Raw genomic sequence first — 16,417 nt, 5'->3', positions numbered from 1 at the left:
AAAGCATATAGTTGGAATGATTTTTTTTAAATGTAATTTTGATAATAATATATCATTGTATACATAAATTGAGTATAATGAACATATATGATAATAATTTCTTATTTATGTACCAACTTGGATTTTACTTTTATTTAAAAAAGAAAAACACATTTATTTAAAAAGTACTGTATTTTATTTACGTAACATTCATTTGTATTAAATAAAACTTTATATAAAAATACATTTTTAGTGCTGATGTTTATATAGTCCATTCCACGAATCGAACTCCTAGGGAACGAAATACTCGTACCTCATTGGTCGATGCGCGCGGCTAGAGATAAGGAGACGAATGCGGTAATTATAAGACAATCCTAAGAAATAATATGGCCACAGAAGGTCACGCGCATTGATCAATGAGCCCACAAGGGTTATTCCCCTTGGGAGATTGTTTCGTGGAATGGGCTTTGTTTCTCGGCTTACAGCCTCAAGTACAATTGTATAATACAGTATGGATATTTAAATATTATATGAAATTTTAATAATTATATATATCACAAAGAGTCCATGTAATTTTATAAAATTACTTCTTGGCGTTCCATTCCTTCAGTAATTTTTCTGTTAATGACAGATTTTCGTCTTTCTGAAATCAAAAAATATAATATTTAAATAAAAATAAATAATATAAGTGTATATCGAAATCACATGTCTGCAAATAGCTAACAAAATGCAGTAAAAGCAAATCTGTGGTAATATCCGTTGTGGATGTGGTAGATGCAGCTCATTTGAACTTTGGTCTCAAGTTGCAAGCTGCGTCATTAGCCAGCAGCATGTAGACCGGTTTTAAGTTTCCTTTTTGTTTTAACAATTTAATGATTCTCTCATTTATTATGCATTCGAGTATATAGCCGAACTTTTTCTAATATATTACCTTGATAAAGCAGAATCTTGCGAAGTTCTCGCCGAGATGTTTATGTTCCTCCGAGTAGAAAGCTGAGGGCGGTATTGTTAGAACTCCGGCCTCTTTCGCAAATTTCTTAGTGAATCTGTAGTCCTTGTACTTGTCTGTTTCCGATGTAAGATCTATTTTCTTTGCTGAAATTGTTGAAGACATTAATTTTTTTTTTTTATGGTGTTGGTTGGCGGGCGAGCATATGGGCCACCTGATGGTAAGTGGTCACCACCGCCCATAGACAAAGGCGCTGTAAGAAATATTAACCATTCCTTACATCAACTATGCGCCACCAACTTTGGGAACTAAGATGTTATGTCCCTTGTGCCTGTAATTACACTGGCTCACTCACCCTTCTAACCGGAACACAACAATACAGTGTACTGTTATTTGGCGGTAGAATATCTGATGAGTGGGTGGTACATACCCAGACGGACTTGCACAAAGCCTTACCACCAAGTAAATATTGTAACTTTGATTATATATGTTAGATGATAATCTATCCCGCGAGATTGTGAGCCGTTACATACTGCTTAAAATTTAACGCATTATTTTTCGGTAGATTATAATTTATCGACGTGCGTAATTTGAATTAAATTATAAACACTAACCTAACCGAAATATCATAACTATCGAAATTTTTGACGTTTTATTTTGAATTAAATCACCGTTCACCATTTTTATTTGTATGTATTATGGAAAATCAGAAATAACATACACAGTCTTGGGTTTGGATGTTTGTGACGGTATTAACATCCAAACCCAAGACAACATAGAAAACTAATGAACTTTTTCACATCGACTTGGCCGGGAATCGAATCCGGGATCTCAGAGTGGCGTACCCATGAAAATCGGTGTACACGCTACTCTCGACCACGGAGGTTGTCAAAAATCTATCTAGACATTCAGTTTGATGAAACAAGGTGTGAAGCGATATATTTTTTCAAACATATCTTTTACAGAGGTAATGCAACAAAAAATCATTTAAAAATAATGTCAATATTGACGATTTTTTAAAAATGCTAACGGGAAAAATAGTCCCAGACATTATCATTACTTCAAATATATATTGTATTGAGACTTACAAATATAGGTTGTATAACAAGTGAAGAGTTACAATGTACACACCGTACACATACTTTCTCTTTCTCTCGACAGCAATTTAGCATTCGAAAGAAGAAGACAGACCTATGCAACTTTCAATAATCTGTTTGATATACAGATCAATTATTAGAAATAACCTTACCAAGACTCGACCAATCGGCTACAATGAAGTACCCTCCATCTGGTACGGTGGGGTTGAAGCCGTTTTCTCTCAGTACTTTAACTAAGTAGTCCCGTTTGGAGATGAGCTCTTTAGCGAGGGAGACAAAGTAGCACTCCGGTGTGTTGATTCGAGCTAGTTCGAATTCAAACGATCGGGCGACTGCTTCCTGTAATTATATTTTTTAATATGAAATTTCTTTGGAGTGAGAAATAGTTTAACACACTGCACACTCTCAAAAATAAGTACATGTTTTCGGATTTATTTAACAAATGTCGCCACAAAAGTACTTATTATATATATTTAAAGATATATATGTATATTTAAACCAGTTTCAAACATTACTATAGACATAAAACAGAACAGAGGCGACGGAAAACTTTAACTTTTAATATGCAGCGATTTGTTAAAGAATTTATACTGTCATAGTAACTACTCATATATAATGACGGTGACATTAAATATTTAAAAGAATACTAGAGAAAAATATTATTAAGAGGAAATTATAATATTTTTGTAAGAAATTCAACAACAAAAAAATGGCAATTTTCATTTTTATATTAAAATCCTAACTTAGTACATAATATACCAATGCGTTATTTTTAAATGTATAAAAAAATATTAGATATTTGTTTAATTTCATTAATCATTAATTAGCCTCAATGGATTGAATACTCTGGGTCAAATTAAAACTAAAGTATATTCTACGAAAGGAACTCCCAAAGGAAATTGCCCTTCTGTTGTAATATTTTAACGCGCGTGACCTTTATAAGCCAAATTATTTCTTAGTATTGTCTCACATGCCGGACCAATGATGTGTTAGTATTTTGTCACCCAGGAGTTCGACTAATGGAATGGACTAAAAATGTGTATATATGTATGTAGTACCTGTACAGGAGTACAGCATGTGTATACACAGTTCTGATGAACAACTTGAAGGTTCTTCATGAGGTTAGCGGGCCCATAGGCCCAGCCTGTCTTCCAGCCAGTAACGGAGAAGGTTTTACCCGCTGAACCAATGGTGATTGTCCGTTCCCACATACCGGGCATTGCAGCTGAAAACATAAGGCATTTGCAAATGATTATAGCAATTATTATGTGTGTAAGAGACTACTATGTTACTATATTATAAATTTCAATAAGACAAAGATTGAAGACAGTGAGAATATCACGATATCAAAGTGGTGATGATTTGGACACTTGGTTAGACGGGAAGACAGAGGGTGCCCTAATGTGTGGTGGCTTAGAGAAGCGGGCTAGTGGGTAGATGACCCAACAAGAAATTGGTCACTCTAATAGAATCATTCCACTCACCTATCCTAATATGTTTGTTAGATTCATAGACCATCCATTCGTATACTTCATCAGAGAGACACAAGACGTTGTGCTTTTTGCACAAGTTTGCTATTGTCTCCAACTCCTGTGCCGTGAACACTTTGCCGAGTGGATTGTGAGGGGTGTTCAGGATCAACATTTTTGTTCGGCTGTTGAATAATGACGATAACTCTTGTTCGTTGAGGATCCAGTCGGCTGATGTTAGTTGTCCTCCAGTGGATTTCTGTCAACATTTCACAATTATTGAAATAACTAACTTAAGTAAAACATTATAATGGATACTTTTTTATTTATTTATTTTTCATGTTTTGTTTACAATTTTGATACCAGCCGTGAATTCCAAACTAGCTTTTATCTACGAATGTCGTATATAATATCGAGCTCTACCAAATAAAAATAAAAAACCTGGTTTCAAATACTTATAGTAATAAAAATAACCATGTTAATTTAAAAAGTTATATCTATAAATAAGATCTAATCACTCGCCGTTTGTCGCATAAAATGCGTGAAATAAAATTAAAAATATATTTAAATTTTTTTTGCTGTCCTTACTCTTATTCATCTCCCGCACACTAAGACATCTTGTAAGCACAAGCGACACTCACTAATGCACGCCTATAATTCGATGTGGAGGGGATCGCTTTCATATAAATAATATATCTATACTTTTATATAAAATGTTAAATCTGTTAACTATTAATATCACATAGGCCACTAACATTGAGTGAAAAAGATCACTTTTTGCAACAAATTCACTGTACAATAATGTAATATATCTTTTATTTTGTATATGTTTAATTATTTATTTTTTATGTTTTCTGCATACAAAAAAGTGTATGAACAAACATGGGTGCTATTTCATAACCTGATGGAACTTCAATTCGACACAATTGGGTAGAGTTCAGTCATGGTTGAGGATGCTTTCCGAGGCACAGGAACTTTGTCATTGTCAATTTCCAACCTTCAGTGTGCTATTGATTGAAAGCTCAAGCACCAGGTCTAGCATTGGCTAGACACGCAATATACAAAAACGCACTAGCAATATACGAAAATCTCTAAGAATAGATTTTTGCTGACCTTTGCAGAGGTAAGCTTAGCTTAAAATGAATCATCAAAACAAGACTCACTGGCTTTAAAGCAATGAACTTAGGAGTACCGCCTGCGGACCTGATCATGAAGTCGTAGCAGTCGAAGAAGGGTTCAATAACAATCACCTCATCTCCCTCTTCCACATGACCTGGAATATATTTAATTATAAATAATTGTATGTTATTATCAGTTTATGGACGAAGAGTTTAAAACATTAGGCTCTGACCTGAATAGATAAAATGTCCATTGAGATAAATTGAATTTATGTATATTGATAAAAAAAAAATTACATTCTAACATCAAAACAACCATAATAAATAGATTATATCTAAAAGTTAGATGTATAATAATTTATTAGATTTATTTTCAAATCAACAAATAAAGTCAGTACAGGTTATATAAAAGATTTTTTTTTTATGAAAGGAAACATTATTGCATTATATTGACTGAAATATGTAAAGGAAATCTCATATGTCATCAATTAATGTCCATTGTATTATTACAGGAATTCTCTCACACTTGAAACCGGAACAAAGCAATACTAACTAATTATGATGTTTTGCAGTATAACAATTTATGAGAGGTGGGTTAATTTGTTACTTTTATTTATTATATAATGTGTTGCATATAAAGTAGTTATCACTTATATAAACTATAAATACTGACCTAGAATTGCAGAAAACAAAGCTTCATAAGCACCACTCGTCACTAATATTTCATTAAATGGATCTAATTCTCTACCAATCAGCGGGGAGTATATTTTTGCTAAATTTTGAACTAACCGGGGATGTCCCTGAAAATAAAAACATGAAAGTTAAGTAAAAGCCTATTTTTATTGAGATAAACCAAAAATTCTTAATTTATTTCTACTTTTTAAGTAGAACACCAAAGCACCAAAGTTTAAAGTTTTTACTCTATAAAGTTACTTTATTATGTTATACAATGTCCAAAAGTACTAAGTTGGTGCTTTGACAATTCTTCTTCTTCTTCTTTTCCAGTAATTTCTAATAATTATATTATCTATTAAATAATATATTTTACTTCTAAATAAATATAACACCATTTATATATCTTTTATACTCACAAATCCTCTCGTATACTGATTAAGCAGTGGATTATCACCCACAGGAATTTCTGAGAGTGCCTTAGTGACATGTTCTGGTGCATGGTAGTCTGGAAAACCTTGTCCAAGATTCACTGCCGGTTTGTAATCTGCGGCTAACTGGATGTACTCAACCCTTTAAAGTAAATGGTTAATTTCACCGTCAATTCTGTTTATGCAGTTACAAATATGAAATTGTTATAACACCATTAGTCATGATTTTAAATACATTATGGGCCTTCGGTAAGTGGTATAGCTTCTTTGGCTTAGTGGTTAGGATCAGAGTTCAGTAACGTGGAACATTTTAACGAGGATCACAATATGGTTAAATTTATGTTATTTAAGCACTGTTCAGTGTTTATATCTCATTTATAATAGAATGCTATAAAAAAATCTGCTATGTATATCCATAAAGAGTAGAGTAGAGTAGTGGAACAAGCTCCCAGTTTCTATATTAGCAGGACATTTATCTGGTAATAGAAGTTTAGAGGCAAATTATTACTTTGGAGTTATTTTTATGTATCTCAATCTCAATTGAAATGAAAGTCAAACTATTGCGTAACATCTGACACATGTTTGAATACACATAAGATGTATTATAAAAATAGCTTTCGCACCACACGGTGAAAGAATTCATAATGTGACTTACCAGACGCTCTTTTCGCCGGCTCCGTAGCGGGCAGGTAATTTAAATTTATTATTCATTTCTAAAGTACTTTTTCCTCGCCAGATAATTGTATTCGACTGTTTTAAACAGCTAATGTCTATCGTTGCACTCAGAAGACCTCTCAACCTAAACATGATAAGCCAGATTGTAATATTCAAATAAAGATATGAATGTACTATCTCAGTGTAAATACAAGTTAAACTGTCAGAGCGAGAGAAATTACTACATTATCATAAGGTTGAATTAACTTGAATAATATAATCGCTCTAAAGACAATTTACATAGCTGCTGATAACATAAAATTCATTTTTTTAATTGTCTTTACCTAGAATAATAATATTTATAAGTCAATGATAAGGAACTGACATATATAATTGACAGATTAAAAGTCAGTGAAGTTTTGAAGTTTGTTTTCGTTTACAAAGTAGTAGTTTGTAAATGTAGTAATTTTCAATATCTAAGTCAAATATATTTACTCAATATTTATTAAAAAGTTACACTTGCATATTAATTATTAAAAAATTAAAACCGCTTCGGAAATAAGGCCGTGGACCTGAGAAGAAATGTCGATAGTAACTAACGGTTTATTTTAATGTTGTATTTTACAATTATTGTTTTAATACAATAATAACATCCATAGTATACCTTAAATATACAAAGAGATTTAATATAGTTTTAATTTTTATGTTAGCGACAAGCAAATATTGAATATTAATAAATAAAATCTGAAATCAGACCATATTGTGAACATTTGTTTTGAAATCAAATACACAATATACAAGTATAATGTTTAATATGAATAATAAATATATAAATAAAGATTATGATATTATTTTACACTATAAATAATAGTGTAAAAATCTATTTATACTTTACATTATACTTTTTCTCCACTGGTCTAGCAAATAAACTCTTTCAAACTCATTCAAAGCTTTATTCATAACTATTATTTATTATTTTTAAAATTTTTATATAATATATTAATTAAACTTTAATCATTGATATTTTTGGAAAATCGATCAGAAATTCAACGTGACCCCCGGGTAACACTGAAAGTCTGGCCAATGGAATAAGATCGCAAGAGAGAGATTGCGAGACGGGAAACTTTCGGCTTCAGCCAAAACTTCGACCAATTTTTGATATGAACTGTAGCTGAAGCTGGCCGAAGTCGAAGTCGATTGTTCCCTAGAAACGACGGGGCTCTTAGGCCCAGGTCTTAGCGCTAGTATGCTCTTCTTTTTTATTATGGGGCTTATTCTACTAACTTATAACGGTTATGATATGTTCCCGAAAAGTTCAGAAAAATAAACTACAGTTTAATTTTTTATAAAGAATAGTCGCAACTAAGGGCCAATTTCCAATATAAATAATATTAGTTACGATACTATCCCGATTATATATTTATCCAAAAACCGAACCGTATCTGAAAGGTTGTCTAAGTAAAATAGGAAAACGGTTTTGAACAGTAACGACTACGTTTCGATTCCATAACGATAAAGTGGAAATTTGTTAGTGCAATTGGCGCCCAACTTTTATTAAAAAATATTCAAATGTGCTACCACAATTTGTTAATTATTCGGTTTGCTAATAAAGTTCTAGCATTTTCTTAGCAGAAATAATATATTAAGTATACTGTAAAGAAAAACGAGCAAATTCCAAAACTTTAACGACAAAGGTCACAAAAAGTGTTTTTTCATAAAATATAATATAGAGTGTAAACGTCCATAAAAATATCCATTAATCTTACTTTTTGTGTATTATAAAGCGCGAACTTTCATCGTCAGCGATGAAGCTTCAAAAGTTTATAGAAGCTTAACAAAGCGAGCTTTGTAGGTGAACATCAAAAGATATTATGTGGTTAGCGCATTTTAAGAGACGTTAGCAATCTTAGTTTCGGTATCATTTTTAAAATTATTTGGTTATTGTAATTTAAATGACCATTATATTTGTCTGTTTGAAAATCTTTTTGAGCATTTCCATTCATACGTTTTTGATTAGGTATTTTAATATATAATAGCGAGGCTTATAAACGTTGTTTAGTAAATATATCGTCGTGAAGACATACACAGATTGCTCTCTTTTTGTCATTATTTATTTTACACTAGCTGTTACCCGCGGCTTCGCTCGCATAGAATAAGAATATATTTACAAATTAACTTCAAATATTACGTTAATGTAAGATGTATGTATTTCAGCCTTTAGGGTAGAATATCCAGAAACGCTTAAATGCGAATCAACGCATTTTTAATCGGTATCCCAAAAATGACGGACTTCCAGACTACCCTATATACGAAATGTCTACCCAAATTCTCTTCTTACGCGTAAAATATTCAAAAACGCATTAATGCGAATCAACTCATTTTTAATCGGTATCCCAAAAATAAAATTTCTAGCATCTACCTTAAAAAATGACGGACTTCCAGACTTACCTGTATACGAAATGTCAACTCCTATTACTCCCTTTAGGCGTACAATATCCAGAAACGCTTAAATACGTATCAACTCATTTATTATCAGTGACACAAAAATAAAATTTCTTGCTTCTAACTTCAAAAATGATAGACTTCCAGACTAACCTATATAAAAAATGTTATAATTAAACCCATTATAGGTTGAATATGCAGAAATGCTTTAATACGTATATACTCACTTTTAACCAGTATCCCAAAAATAATATTTCATGTTTTTAACTGAAAAAATGACGGACTTCGATAAAAATTTTACATCGTTTATTTCATGTTTAAATACGTTTTTACACGTTTTTAATCAGTAGCCCAAAAATAAAATTTCATGCTTCTAACTTAAAAAATGACTGACTCCCATAAAAACTTTCAACCCTTTTTTCACCCCCTTAGTGGTAGATTATCTAGAAACGCTTAAATACGTACGTTATCATTTTTATACAGTATTCCAAAAATAAAGTTTCATGTTTTAACTTAAAAAATGACTGCCTCTCATAAAAACTTTCAACCCTTATTTCACCCCCTTAGTGGTTGATTATCTAGAAACTCTTAAATACATATCTAAAAGTCATTTTTAATCAGTATCAAAAAATAAAGTTTCTTGTTTCTAAATTAACAAAAATCCCGGACTTTCATACATACTTTCATGTCCTATTTCACCCCCTTAGGAGTATGTATGTGCAGAAACGCTTAAATATTTATGTACTAATTTTTAATCAGTATCCTAAAAATAAAGTATTATGTTTCCAACTTAAAAAATTACGGACTTCCATACAAACGTGCAACCCCAACACCTATTTCACTCCTTTAGGGGTAGAATTTCCAAAATTTCCTTTTTAGTGGGTGTCATGATATGTTATATATAGCCTAAAATATAAGATTTATGCTTCTAGTTCTAAAAATGACAATATTTTCAATAACTTACAACCTTTCATCCCCCTTTTCACCCCTTTACAGCACTTTTTTTCCAAATAAAAAGTAGCCTATGTCCTTTCTCAGGCTCAAGACAATTTGTGTACCAAATTTCATTTAAATCGGTCCAGAAGTTTTGGCGTGAAAGCAAGACAGATAGAAAGACAGACAGAGTTACTTTCGCATTTATAATATTATAAATATATTATAATATATAATATGGATTTGAAAGAAGAAGACACAACATTATTAAATGTTTCCTTTAATTTATGAGTATCGTTGTCAATGTATAAAATATTTTCATAATTAAATTCTTGAATATAAGTATTATGAATATGAGAAAACTAATTCCCAGTATTGGGAAAACTGAAAACCACAGGGAAGACCCACGCTGCGCTCTCAATAGGACCTCGTATAAAGTTGCAAATACGCTTAGAGAATGAATCGAGTTTAACGAATACGTTGTGTAAGTTCGTAGTTTCTCAGGCGTTTATACTTATCCTTGTGTGGCTTTGAGGTACGTGTCAGATACAGGTTACAGATTCAAAATTATTTGCGTTTAGTATGAATATATTATTTATGAATTGTGTGTTTTGACTGATAGTAACTGGTGATGACCACCCAGAGATATGGGTACTGTAAGAAGTGTTAATGTTAGTTTTGTAATTCCTTACATTACCAAAGCACCACCGACCTTGAGAGCTGAGAAGTTACGATCCCACCGTAATGGCCACTGTCATTGGTAATATCAGTGAGCCAGTGCTCAACAATACAATACTAAATAGTATTGTTTAGTGATGAAGGATGTTTTCTACCTAAAGTCCTACAGGCGAACAAAGTGTTCCACTTAAGATATCAAAATGTAATTTTCAAATCGATTCCCTAAACTGGTAACATTAACAATCAAAGTTTGAAAGAAGCATTAATTTCCTTGTTTCAAGTAATTTATTTGAATAAGTTTAAATCGAGATGTCTGAACTGCAACACAGTTCAAGAAAGTTTAAAATTAAAATGTAAACTCCTCTTAAGACACTTTGTAGAACATTGAACTTACGAATGTTTGTTTTCGTCGTAATAAAAACTTATGCTTTTTTTAACTTGAATATTTTACATTTCATGATGTTCATATGAGGGTTGAGTATGTAATAAAAGTGATACTCGATTTTCTTTGCAGCAAAAAAGAGAAGAGAGTTAGTTTTAGTGTAAAATATAACTTAATATTAAAAAGGATATAGTTCGGAAACATGTACATTGTTAATTATATAATCACATACGCTACTTATAGTATTCTATTTTATTCGTTTAGCTTTTTAATATTTAAAACATTTATTATCTGTGAAAGATACTTAAAAAAATCTGGGACCGATTTTATTACAATCCAGAACTACGTCATTCGATTTTTAAAAGTCCGCTTACTTGACGAGGAATCATACCTGTTGTTATTGAAAAAGAACATTTTGTTTGATGTTTGAACAATTCTTTTTTTATTAATTTTATAATTATAAATCCCTTCCTTACAAATCTGCTGAAAACTTGTACAAAGGAATCGGAGAATATGGAAAGTTTAAGAGGTTATTACCGAGTTTCAAACTTGTTAATGAATACTCATAACTTATGCCATCCCTAAGTTAGCCTCTTTTTAATGTCGACTACATTAACTTCGGTTTTTGTGTTAATAAAACTTTAATTTATTTTCAAAGCGTCATCCCTATCAAAGTTTGTAAATTATGATAAATGGCGGTCATAAAACAAATATAATATAAATGTCAGTGATTATACTTAATTTGTTATTGATTTCAAAGAAAACTTATTGAAAGTGCTTTGTCAACAATTAATTCAATAATTAATTGCTATATTTATTGATTACTTAGAACTTTTTTGTAATGGAATGGGAAATCCATAATAAGTATTTTAATTTGTCTTTGAGCACTTCAAGGTTACATATAAATAAAATAAAGTAGAGTTTGTTTTTCTTCAACAAACAGTGATAAGTTTAGAACGTCACACACGTATTCGACATTATAAAAATACTTTGTCTGCTGTTTAGTAACAAGTACACAGATAAAGAATATTAGTAATGAGAAAGGTAAATAAAAATGGGAATGTGCTAAAAGTAACGCATTATACAGCCAATAAATGGGCCACTGTAATTGGGTTAAGGTCGCCTCTCATCTTCAGCTCGTGTATCCTTCCTGAAAGTAGGTATAATTAGAAAAAATAAAACGTATGTTACTTCGTTAATAACTGGAACGTCTGGAAGCTCATTTCGTTATATCAACAATTGTTTTTCCAAATAAAAGTAAGAATTTTGTTTTGATAAAATTTCTGATGTTCATTTGTCATGAGAGTTAGTTAATACGATTTGAATTTATAGGTTAAAATTGGATTATAGGTATTTGCCTTTTCCCAATAAAATCGTGATGAGTACTTCTATACAGCTATTAGTAGCCCGATTAGTTAGTGTGGTTACAAATGTGATATTTATGGTTGTAGCAGGAATAGGGCTAGATCTACTATATGGCTTTTTGGGCTTCAGCCCCGGGCCTCAGCTAGTTAAGTCAAAGTCAAAAATAGACGATAATGCGAAAGAATCCATAACTTTATTAAATTAAATAGACCGTATGGTTTGCGAGTCCTGCAATTAATCAAACCCGTTCAATTAATTTAATTCAAGTCTACGTTCAGATATGTCTTAGATGGACCCTAAGTAGTGTTAGGCCAGGGAAAACTTGCGGTCCGGCCCTGAGCATTAAGTAATTTAGCTTAAAACCATCTTAATAATCATGATAATCCATTTTTATTGACGTAGGTACGTGACCAATAGCACCAAATGGCACCCTAAAGATGTTTGCGTTCAACCAAATTAATATTTTATCTTTAACTTGTACTTTAAGCAATGTGCCTGCAATAGAAATTTTAATAAAAAAAAAAAACGTAAAATCAAATAGGTTTTATATTATTTTTATATTTAAATTGTCATGTTTTATAGCGTGCTTATTGTACTTATTATATAACGATATAAACATAACCCTTAGAAATTATTGACATCGACTATCTAAACTACATGTCATATTCAGCTACATGAGTCTGACTAGCTTTATACGCTTCAATAAACCTCACATTATTGTGTTTACCCGTTGCAATATGGCGTCTTAGATGAAATGTACTCACTGATTCTTGAGATTCATTCATTTTTACTAGAAAAGAATGAACAATAATACGTTTACTAAATGGATCGATTTGGTCTGAACTTTTTTTTTAGTTCTGATTTTGTCTAAAATGTTAGGTACCTGTATTATTATTTATACTATAATCTGTTTATTACAACGGAATCCCTCGGCATAGATCCATCTGGCGTACTGTCAAATATTAAATCAAAGATATATAGACAGAGACAATTTTATTAATTTGTATATTACTTCATTGCAATTTAGACGAACCTTTTGAATGGGATCATTGACCTCAAATTTGACAGCTTTCAAATAAAATAAAATGCATTTTACTCAAGTGAACTTTACAATTAAGCATTTGTGAATCGTCCATTTTTCAACTCTACCGCCTTTTCGGAAAACATCCTCCAGCTAGAAAATACGGCAATTAATTCACATAGTTGCTCTTTTCATGGAATTAGATATACACAACCACTCTGTGGAACCAGCTTTCGCCGGCGGTTATTCCGAACCGATACGACTTGGGAACCTTCAAGAAAAGAGCGTACTCTTTCCTGAAAGGCCGGCAACGCACCTGCAAGCCCCCCGGTGTTGCAGATGTCCATGGGCGGTGGTAGTCACTTTCCATCAGGTGAGCCTCCTGCCCGTTTGCCACCTTATGACATAAAAAAAAAAAAAAAAAATACAATTTTATTCAATCAGTCCTGTGATGGAACCTGAACCTAAATTCATGCGTTTTTTACAAAAAAAAATTTTTTTAATGAATAATTAGATTTATTGAACATGTCTTGTGATCATATATAGAACTTCGGTTAAAGCTGTTATGATCACGTGTTTCATTTGGGATTGCAACATTGGTTAACACGAATAAAAAAAAACTTGACTACCGAATATTACCACGATAACAATAGTAGTAATAGCAGCGATAACATAATAAAAGCTGACTCCAGGCTGGATAATTTATGTCCTAAGATTATTAGATATGCACTTAGTATTCGTTTTTAGACAATCAAAACGAAAACATTAGATTCTTAAATTTTAGAGTTTTTTTTTATAATAACCCTATATTAAGAGTAGCAGCCTTTAAATTTCCCACAGCAGGGCTAAGGCCTCCTCTCCCCTAAGGTAAAGTTTTCTTAAGCTTATTATATAGAGCCACGCTGGTACGGTTACACATGTTGCAGAATGTCATTGTAACTAGACACATGCAGGTTTCCTCACCATGTTTGCTTTTTCGCCGAGCACGATATGAATTATGTACATAAATAACGCACATAAAAATTTAGTGGTTTATGGGTTTGAACTCGGAATAATCGGATAAGATGCACGCATTCTCGCACTAGTCTATCTCGGCTATCAATCCTGTCAAGGTGAAATAGCTTATTCTTAGATTCTCATTTCCATAAAACCTTACCTTTTATTTCAACAAATTAACTTATTCAAATGGAGGATACTTTCATAAATGAAAGCAGCGGGCTACGATCTAATTTTCCTTCTAATATTACTTAATAACTGCTAAAAATATTTTTTTTCTTGAAATAAACGTGCCTATACACTCTTGCGAAACTTAATAATATTTGATATTCATTTCACATATCGGTTACAGAGGTGTTTAACTTCGAAGATTTCATTTAATTAATGAATTTCAGCAGAGTATATATATTTTTAACTCTGTATAGGGATATCCTAAATCATAAACACAGAACGCTTGACTTACAAAACATTAAATGTTTTTTTATTACAACAAATATGCATCCAAATAAAAAAAAATGCCTATCACTTCTTCTGTATTTGAAGCCGGTTCGAACTTAAGTGCCATGGTATACTACACGATACAATGAACAGCACCCGATCTTCACCAACTAAGTCTATGGTCAAAGGTCACTTGCCTCATAAATATTATTTTGTATCGATGATTGAAATAAATAATAAAAAAACTCAGGTTGGAAGTAACCAATCATTAATGGCAATACAGTTTATTAGCAAGGGGATAAATTTCTTTTTGTTTGTATATAATTACGGTTATATAGTAAAATAATCAGGATATAATATCATGATATACTTTAGAAGAAATATTGTATAATTCGGTAGTGTGTTGTCACTATTCTTTTTAAGTGTATTTGTTGAAAGAATGCCTAATGTAAAATTTGATGTACAGTGGCGTAGCTAGGTGGACAAGGGCCCCGGTGCATAGAAAAAGAAACGGGCCCTCATCCCCTCTTCAACTTATATTGCCCTTCAAAACTATAGATAGCAATAAGAATAGGATACAGGATACATTGAGATGAACTTATCATTAGTAGGCTAAATCCATATGTCATCTCTATTCAAAGCTTAGGTCAGAGGCCCCCCCTGAGCTCCGAGGCCCTGGTGCACTGCACCACCTGGCCCTACGATAGCTACGCCACTGATGATGTATGTAGTATAAAAATATCATAATACTATTACGTTTTATACATAGTCACCCACTCCTGCACCAATTGCAAAATTAAACCAAAACAACAAATCGAAGGTATAATCTATATAACGGAGGTAAATGATTATCTCGTTATCAGGTTATCAGATTCGTAATTAGATGGCTGAGACATCGTAGCTAATTCAAAAAATATTTTACTCTTCTAAAATCGTTTATTCAATTTTTATTTTTTTTATTTTTCTAATGACGGCTGTCAACCCGTGACTTACGTTAATCAAGTCGCCGCCGCTCCATTTTCTCCAGTCAAGGGTACTAAAGACGACTGTGTCATTCATTTTAAGTATCAAATAATTATATTTATATAATGATATATTTGGCAGGTTTCTTACAAGTTTTAGACATCCGCTAAGAATTAACGCATCATCCGCCCTTAGGGGGTAAAACGGGGGTTGGAAGTTTGTGTTTTATAAATTTCGCGACGGTAAAGCCGCAGGATCAGCTAATATATATACGTATTCAGTGGACGTAAACATACGCCATTTGATGGATGATTCAACCATCCATAAAACATTTTAGATAAGGCATTAGGTGGACAGACAGATTAATCCATATGTTTCGTCGTAATCGTGTGCGAAATCCCTTAATCGAGTGTAAAATTATCTTTTTCCTTCAGTTCGTAGAATGTGCGTCCGCTCTAAGCACTTAACCCGATCCTAAAGTTAATGGACTCTGATAGAATAAAATGGAAATAAAGTGAGAAATTCTTGGGTCTTATATTTATTTTGTGACCCCATTACAGGTGGCGTGAATATTGTAGGTGAGTTGTAATAATTCGCACGAGCATCTACTCGTTAAATAAACGAGACGGTTTTATGAGCTGTTTCAGACTAAATTGATCCACTAAAATTCTTATGTTTATGGTAAACGTTCCAATTTTTCTAATTTGGATGATAATATTTATTTTAGAAATGGTGCTGGAATATTAATTTGGTTTTCATCTAATTTAAGTTTTGAAAAGAATATTCATGACAAAATAAGAGACGACCGATGTAAAAAATCATTATTACGA

General features: G+C 32.0%; 1 protein-coding gene across 1 annotated transcript; it reads right to left on the bottom strand.

The window, feature by feature from the left end:
- Positions 1-143: 143 nt before the first annotated feature.
- Positions 144-6,637, bottom strand: LOC125069797 (kynurenine aminotransferase). The gene is made up of 10 exons (XM_047679378.1): positions 6,615-6,637; positions 6,371-6,514; positions 5,704-5,857; positions 5,286-5,412; positions 4,658-4,767; positions 3,510-3,753; positions 3,084-3,250; positions 2,178-2,364; positions 911-1,074; positions 144-622 (listed from the first exon to the last, which is right to left on the bottom strand). Exons 1-10 carry the CDS (start codon positions 6,620-6,622, stop codon positions 563-565), a joined length of 1,365 nt encoding a protein of 454 aa, XP_047535334.1. The 5' UTR covers positions 6,623-6,637; the 3' UTR covers positions 144-562.
- Between the last annotated feature and the right edge of the window lie 9,780 nt (positions 6,638-16,417).

This window comes from Vanessa atalanta, chromosome 2, assembly GCF_905147765.1.
Source record: "Vanessa atalanta chromosome 2, ilVanAtal1.2, whole genome shotgun sequence".
In the NCBI taxonomy this organism is placed as follows: domain Eukaryota; kingdom Metazoa; phylum Arthropoda; class Insecta; order Lepidoptera; family Nymphalidae; genus Vanessa; species Vanessa atalanta.
Note: the sequence above shows the minus strand (reverse complement) of the source record. Positions and strands in the feature narration are given on the sequence as shown.